At 42.3% G+C, this 8,009-nt stretch overlaps 1 protein-coding gene across 1 annotated transcript in view; it reads left to right on the forward strand.

Annotated features, from left to right (window-relative positions):
* The window catches only part of iqsec1b (IQ motif and Sec7 domain ArfGEF 1b), a gene marked incomplete in the record, with an annotated part of 59,963 nt that overhangs the window by 46,947 nt on the left and 5,007 nt on the right, over nucleotides 1–8,009 (forward strand). The window contains 9 exon segments of the mRNA XM_035662720.1: nucleotides 25–147; nucleotides 1,083–1,249; nucleotides 1,744–1,883; nucleotides 2,600–2,629; nucleotides 2,812–2,937; nucleotides 3,035–3,134; nucleotides 3,571–3,732; nucleotides 4,345–4,521; nucleotides 6,434–6,483. Coding sequence (XP_035518613.1) covers nucleotides 25–147; nucleotides 1,083–1,249; nucleotides 1,744–1,883; nucleotides 2,600–2,629; nucleotides 2,812–2,937; nucleotides 3,035–3,134; nucleotides 3,571–3,732; nucleotides 4,345–4,521; nucleotides 6,434–6,483 — 1,075 coding nt within the window.

An 8,009-nucleotide genomic window follows, 5' to 3' on the forward strand; every position in this document is an offset into this window, starting at 1 on the left:
GCTGCTAATTGTGTTTTTCACCAGCTGTGTGGTGGATGAAATGGACTTCTCAAGTATGGAGCTGGATGAAGCACTCAGGAAATTCCAGGCACACATCAGAGTGCAGGGAGAAGCTCAGAAGGTTGAGCGGCTGATAGAGGCCTACAGGTAAGAAACTCTAAAAGCTGTGGCCACAACACACGACAGGGTTTCATCTCCCACAACCAGCTTGGGCTCAATGATGGCTGCAAGATGATCACCTCAAGTCATGTAGTTTTTCCACAGCTGGAAGGAATAAAGTGATGATTTTGCAAGCAGGGTGTTACATTAACTTAGACCAACTGAGAATTATGTGACAGGATGATCATTACTGGGTTCTTTGCCATGTCTAGCATTTACCACCAACACAGCGTGTATGAATAATGGATAGCACACGCTAGCTTTGCACCATTTCAAAAACACCATTACCCTCTAAAACAGAAGTGACACCAAAAAGTCACCATCTTCCTTTAATACTCACAGGGCAGCTGTACAAAGCCATTTTAAACACAGACTCACAGACACACAGACACTCAGAAATAATTTGGGGAGAATTAGTTAGAAACGTTGACAAAAACCTCCTGCAGGGCTATTGATGGATGTTGTTTATCCCTCATTTATTTACTCCATACCTCATGTAGAAAGGTGCTCCCATACCCACAGAGAATTGGCTTCCATCAGCACTGAGCAAGGACATTTCGGCCTCGGTAAACACTGCGGTCGCTGTTAACATTGGGGAGATGATGGTAACTGATCATCTGGCACTCGCCTGCAGCCCAGTCCAGATATGATCATGAACTCATTTTATGGTGACTCAGAAAGCTGTTAAACAGCCTGTCTGATGGCTGCAGGCTGTATCTACAGTCTTCACTGGTACTGGCTTATTGTGCTTTTGAGTTGGGGCTATGAAGCATTATTTAACTCTATATGACCACGGCTCAGATAGTGGAGAGTTTAATATTAATATCAGTATTGATATTGCCCATAAGTGGAGGTTACAGGAAACATTAACAGTTCAGTTCAGTTTGACTTTAAAGTTTCTGTGTCCAATCTCCTACCTGCAGCCAACGCTATTGCATCTGCAACCCTGGTGTGGTGCGACAGTTCAGGAACCCCGACACCATCTTCATCCTGGCCTTTGCCATCATCCTCCTCAACACGGACATGTACAGCCCTAACGTCAAGCCTGAGAGGAAGATGAAGCTGGAGGACTTTGTTAAGAACCTCCGAGGTACTTTGTTCCCCCTTCCTGCACTAGGTCGAGCTTACTGTCACAAAACCATTATTATATCCATACGCTACTGTGCAGCTCTAAGGATAAATATTCAGCTCAAATTGAGTTTTGTGCATGCATTTTGCCTCGATTAATGACTGTGTCAATAAGGTTTTTTTTTTTGTAAGTCATGGCCAAGAAAGCTCTGCTGTTGAGGCAAAGCACTTTTTAGTTGCCCTCAACAGATTTTGAGGGTATTAGCAGGGGCTTTGTGGCATGGCTAACTCATTTCTCTGCCTATTGGAGTGTCAGTAATTAAAGTACAGTATTGAGTGGAGGAGAAATACTCATCCTCGGAGAGTTCTGAAGGACGTTTCTGTCTGTACTGTGAGAAATATGTGCAGTGCAGCAGTATGTAAGTAAATTCAGGGGTTCGTCAGCTCTCGTAAATCTGTGAATTAAACATTAATCCTTCTCTTCTTTCTCTCTCTTTTTCTCTCATCCTCTGGCAGGAGTGGATGATGGGGAGGACATCCCCCGAGAGATGCTGGTAGGGATATACGAGCGGATTCGCAAGCGAGAGCTCAAGACTAATGAAGACCATGTGTCCCAGGTTCAGAAAGTGGAAAAACTCATTGTTGGAAAAAAGCCGGTAAGTCTGAGTTTGCCCTTGGGCTGCTGCACGTAGAGTGTGACCACTTTTATCTTCCCCTGTATTCAATAGCTGAATCTAGCAGGAGCATGCAGAACCAAATTAGGCAATGTACTTCTGAGCTGTCGCAGAGAGCACCAGCTTATTCATGGCCTACGTCCTCTAAAAATTAACAGAAATGAAAGCGCATTCTTTACTTGAACCTACTTTCTTTGTTGTGTGACTCAGACACATCAATTCTTCAGGGCTGGAGACCTTAATGCTGAATGGCTATAATACGTCTTTTGCCCAAAGTGCCGGCCAAGAAAAGTGTCGTCTGGCAAGCTCTGTAATAATAAATTAGATAAATAGCCTCAAACCCAATGATCTTGAAGGTGTTTACTTGAAACCCCACCCATCCCTCCGATCCATTGATGCCCTTTTCGTCAAACTAACTAACACAAATCAGCAGAAGTTCGAGGGACCTGACAATGTCATAATCATAAAGGTTGACACACACTGGAAACACAACATATTAACAGAAGGGCAGTGAGGGACACATAGATGTTTGCTCTGTGATGCATAAAACTACTTTCCCTGATTTAAAATTTGGCCTGTATTTCTTTTTGAACGCCGTGTGGAATGTCTTAACTTTAATGTATTGTGAATTTAAAAGTTCCTGTATGTGTTCACTGATCCCTGTAAAATAATCCTTGTATGTATCTCTCACTTCATAGATTGGCTCGTTACACCACGGTCTGGGCTGTGTAAGTATTACTCTACATCATCTACATCTTAAGGTTGAATGGAAATATGTGTAAAATACCCAAAGGCTTCATGGAACAGATTTTGACAGACATTATGGAATGTATAAACGTATATTTTTGCTAGACAACCTCAAAAGCCTCCTGTGAGGCATCTCAGAAATTATGCTGTATTGTGTGCACAGGTGCTATCCCTACCCCACAGGAGATTGGTCTGTTACTGCAGACTTTTCGAAGTGCCCGACCCCAACAAACCACAAAAGTTGGGCCTGCACCAAAGGGAGATCTTCCTTTTTAATGACCTGCTTGTGGTATGGCAGACATTATTCTTCCAGCACATTGAGAACACACATTGGGCATTCCCTCATAAGAGTCTAAACCACAGTGTATGCTATGTTTTTTTCATAGGTTACAAAGATTTTCCAAAAGAAGAAGAATTCTGTGACGTACAGCTTTCGGCAGTCCTTCTCACTTTATGGCATGCAAGTGCTGCTATTTGAGAATCAGTGTAAGTGCCACAGAGACTTTTGTGTACGCTCTTTCTAAAGTTGTCGGTATGCTTCAAACCAACTAGTTTGTACGACAACCCGTCTAAAATCAAAAGTGTTTAATGCTGTTCAGAATGCCCACAATCCAAGGCCACTGGATACACTTTAAGACAGTCTTTCTATCAAGGTTTTTCTATCAATCGTACAAACAAAAAGTGTCTAAAACAGCTGTGTGAGGAATGGCAAAAGAGTTTGAGAGAGTAGTCGAAACCCTGCCTTGGTTAACTACTTCGAACACCTGGCCCGCCAATGCATGAAGTGGGCATGTTAGTTTGAAGCACACTGGCACCTTAATGGTAGCAGAAGTGTTGTCTGTTATTGAAGCAACCCTAATTTTTGTGGAAGCGATCTGTCATTCTCTATGGACACAGGTTTAAGTGTTGATATTGCCTTTAGATTATCCCAATGGAGTACGTCTGACCTCTGCCATTCCTGGAGCTGACATCAAAATCCTCATCAACTTCAATGCACCCAATCCTCAGGACCGCAAAAAGTTTACCGACGATTTGCGAGAATCTATTGCTGAAGTCCAAGAGATGGAGAAGTACCGGATAGAATGTGAGTAAATGTTTTTTTTAGGTGTGGACTGGAGTTGACAGAATCAGAAAAATATTTACAACTCGACTTGTTGTAAGGATTTTAACATCAATGAGTCGTGACTTCACTTGGACTTGAGCCTTTTGAATGGAAAATACTTGATGCCTTCCCCCAAGACCAAAGATTTAGAAATATGTTATTTAAAGTGTGCCACAAATCGATTAATTTCCTGAATCAACTGACGTTAACGCCATTCATTCCCAGCAAGTTGACTGACTTAATTCCCCAGATCCACTTTCTTTTAACCAATCTGACAGCATCCAATCACGTTGTAGTGAACCATGGAGAACTAAAGTTACGTTACTTAGCAGCAGTTGGAAAAAATTATACCAAAATAATTAAATTTAGTTTCTTCTGTTGTTCAATGACTTGTTTAGGACTCGGAACTCCAAGTTTAGGACTTGAGACTTGTCAGTCTTGACTTGAGATTTACTTGCAAAATAATGACATGACCCACCTCTGTGTTTTCCTCTAGATATCTGTGCTCAACAAATATCCATCCTCAGTCAGTTCAAATAAAAAAATTGAGGAGAGAGGATTACTGTTAACGTTGCATATGTGTCTCCTGCACAGCTGAGCTAGAAAAACAGAAGGGGATGGTGAGGCCCAGCATGTCCCAGAGTTCAGGGTTAAAGAAGGAGACTGGCAACGGCAACCTGAGCCGAGCAAGCCTTGACGACAGCTACGCCATTGGTGAAGGTTTGAAGAGGAGCGCCCTCAGCAGCTCCCTACGTGACCTCTCAGATGCAGGTAATATCAGGGGTTGCCATGGTAACTTGCTTTCTCATGTCCTATCCCTCTGCTAGACAAAGTAGAGTATATACCCGAGCTGGATGCTGGCATGATACAATTCTCTCCTTTTGGGTGTTAATTGATTTTGAAACTTGGAAGAAGCTGAGTTCCTGTTCCTGTACAGTTTTGATTTGGCTGGTAGCTACAACTGACCTGCCAATGCAGAGTCTCTCGGTGAACAGACACCCCCGTCCCTGAGCCATGGAGCCAAGGAAGCGAGGAGATGGTGATGGAGATGGGTGTGTTTGCTGATGAGCCCAGGTGTAATTTACTAGAGGCTTTAACTAGTAATCCTGCGTCACCGGCGGGGAGGAGGCAGCGCTATGTAGGTCACTCTGATCAATTTGAGCGTCTTAGTGGTAAGAGGAATTAATGTTGTGTGGTTGATTCAGGCAGGGTGTAGAGAGTCGCCTCCACGCTGCAGAGCTGCTCTGCAAAAGCACACTCAATGACCTCAGCACAGGGTTCAGACTAGTAAAGCAACATCAAAGAGTGGATTCAGCTTTTTGTTTTCACTGATCACATTTTACTGGCAGTCCTTATAAAGCACTGCCAACACTGTTTTTTGGAGGCTTGTATTTCTTTTAGGAACTGTTAAGTTAAGATCCCCTCCAGACATGCTTTACAGCATTAATATAGTGTTCTTAAAACAATAATGTATTTTCCACAAAAAAATATATTTTACACATTCAAATCTTTAAAAATACATCTACCCCTTCTGCCTCATAAAAAATTCCAGAATCTATGAATATGCAAATTTAGCTAATCTCTAAAGTTTCCCGCTGTATACAAGATGTCTTCACTGTAAAGTCCATTCTCATTGTATGTGCACTGGTGGCTTAAGGTTTCTACATTACACTGTACAAATTGCACCAGGTTTGATTGCTAAGTATTTGTGATGTCACAAATCATGCTCATAAGCACCGCCCCTTAATATGTGATTTTTAGTGAGTAGAGAGAAATTTTCTTTTAGCAGATGAATGTGAAAACATCCTTCTAGTGTCAAACTCTGCACTGACAGCATTCTGCACAGTGAAGCGAAAACATTGAACCGTAGGAACAAGAAAAGCAGATTTCTGACCAAAGGGGAACTTTAAATTTACAAAAGGTTAATTTTAGTTTAAATAAAAGTGACTCATATTGATACAGCTTTCCCTATCCTTAAAGGGAACTCTATACCAATTTTATTGATAGGTCTACACAAGGTCAGTTCACCAGTCATGGGGAGTACTACTCAGCCTGTGAAAACAGTTGTACAATGTCTTCTGTGGAGACTACAAATGTTACAGAGAAAGTATCCGTTAGAAACTGCAGGTATGGAGTTTGAAAGATGTGGACATTTACCAAACAGGGAAGGGCTAAAAAAATATATAGAATTTTTTTGCATTATGGGAAATGTAGGCTCCAGTGCTTTTGGATCGTGGCTCATACTCTGGACTCAGGATAGCCTCTGCTGCTTTGATTTTGACCACTCTGTTTTTAATCTGTCTCTTGTGAGTCTTGCAACTAAATGGATGTGAAATGCTAAATTGCTGGAGTACCCCTTTAATGAAGCCAGATTGCAAGTTACTGAGGGGAAGGTCTCCTGCCAGCTGGGCCTCAAGTTGCTGCGTAGAAAAGTTACCCCAGAGGATATAACCTTGTTGTGGAGTAGTAGCAGTGATTTGCTTCTTCCCTTTCCTTTAAGTTCTTATTCACCTCCCTCTGCCGTACTGACAGTCTGCTGCTAGCTAGCCGTGCGCCATCTTTGTCACCTTAGGGTGCTAGCGCCCCCAACCCTGCCACCCCACCGCACTAGACAGAAGGAATATGTGCACCTTCACGTGTTTACCAGGCGTGTCTAATCTGTCATGTTACATGTTCTGGGCAGGCAAGCGTGGGAGACGCAGCAGTGCAGGATCACTAGACAGCAATATGGAAGTAAGTAGGAAGCAACTGATGCTGAGCTGTCCTCTGACTTTCTGTTGTTCACTCTGAGCACACAAGTCTCTGTTTTTTGTTTCTTTGTAGTTTGAGTTGTTTTTGTTCTGTTTTGGTGGTGTTTTTGTTGTGAGCACCTTGGTCACTGTGCATGCATTGGGCTGAACGAGAATGACCCGCCATGGCTGACACATGTTAACCCTCGATGTACACAGCATGACACGACTAATAATACCCCTGACTCACATTAGGGCTGCTAGTCTCTCACCTTTGAGTCATCCTCTCTTGTGTAGCGGGTTAGATTTTTAGCCATCTCCTGAATGTTGTCCTGTTTTTGTTGACTCGAAGAGAACCTGGCTGTGCTTCGTCAGTTCCAGCTACTGCATGTTCTCACAGTTTGAAGCGACTGACCCGCACTGATTCCTTTCACCGACCCCTGACCTTGATAAAAAGTTCCTCCCCTTTTCCTTTGTTATTGTCGCACAGCCAGCAGTGTACTGCGGTGAAAGAATCCAAGCATGGAGGCACAGAACTGTTAATATATACTCTCTCAAGCCAGACAATGTGTGTGACCCGAGCCATTTGTATGTGGCTAGCTGAGTTAGCTTCATTTAATTGTTGATGATTTGATACATGCCTAAATTTGGAAAGGCTGTCATTATTCTATATTTTTTACAGTCAACAAATCCCATAAAAGACAGTGGAGCCTGGCCCGAAGCCCATTACTTCCAGCTGAGGGTGTAACATCTTAAAAGCAGTTAAACGAACAACCATTGACTTCAAGGAGTGGGCACCGGAAGAATAAATGCAAACTCATTTTTGGGTTTTAGGCCTCATTCCTGCTGCACTAAGTTTGCTTTTAGCTGGCTAACATATTAGCATGGATTAGTTAAGCCACTTATGAAGAATGGGGCACAGGTTTCTGTGTCCTCTGGCTTTTGAGACAGCTTTGTTTGTCAGTATTCAATTAAAGTTAGACAAAATGTTTCTGCCAACAGCACCCATACAGAGTGCAAAGATGAATAACCTACACTCCATATTGACTCATTTAACCTTTTAGCACCCACTGTTCCACCCCTGAGATGCTAGCACGACTAAAACTGCAGATGCTATGAAAACTTACATGTAAATTTGAAAACTTACATGAATTTGATAAAACTAGTCATTTCACCTCACAGATAATAACACTTCAAACTGGACAGAAAGCAAATAAAACTCACCAAAAACGTCTTTGTTAGTCTCTCCACAGTCTTTCCAACAATCACCAACACTGGTTTCGCTGAAAGAAACTCTTAATTCACCCAGTTTGATGTGACAATATTTGCAAAATGGGCTGTAATGGCAGCAATATTGCCCCTCAAAGTACATCTTGTTTTGCTTGTTTTTCCACTGACATGCTCCAAATGTTATTCTATGTGTCTCTAATTAAGGAGAGGATTTTACAGAGATAGTTTAACCAGGAACAGCTGTTTCCACCAGAATCCTTAATCAAAAGCTGTCATTTTACCTCGCATATCATCGTAAAA

Source organism: Morone saxatilis, unplaced genomic scaffold (genome assembly GCF_004916995.1).
Source record: "Morone saxatilis isolate NCDOM2014 unplaced genomic scaffold, NCSU_SB_2.0 Contig18, whole genome shotgun sequence".
Lineage (NCBI taxonomy): Eukaryota > Metazoa > Chordata > Actinopteri > Moronidae > Morone > Morone saxatilis.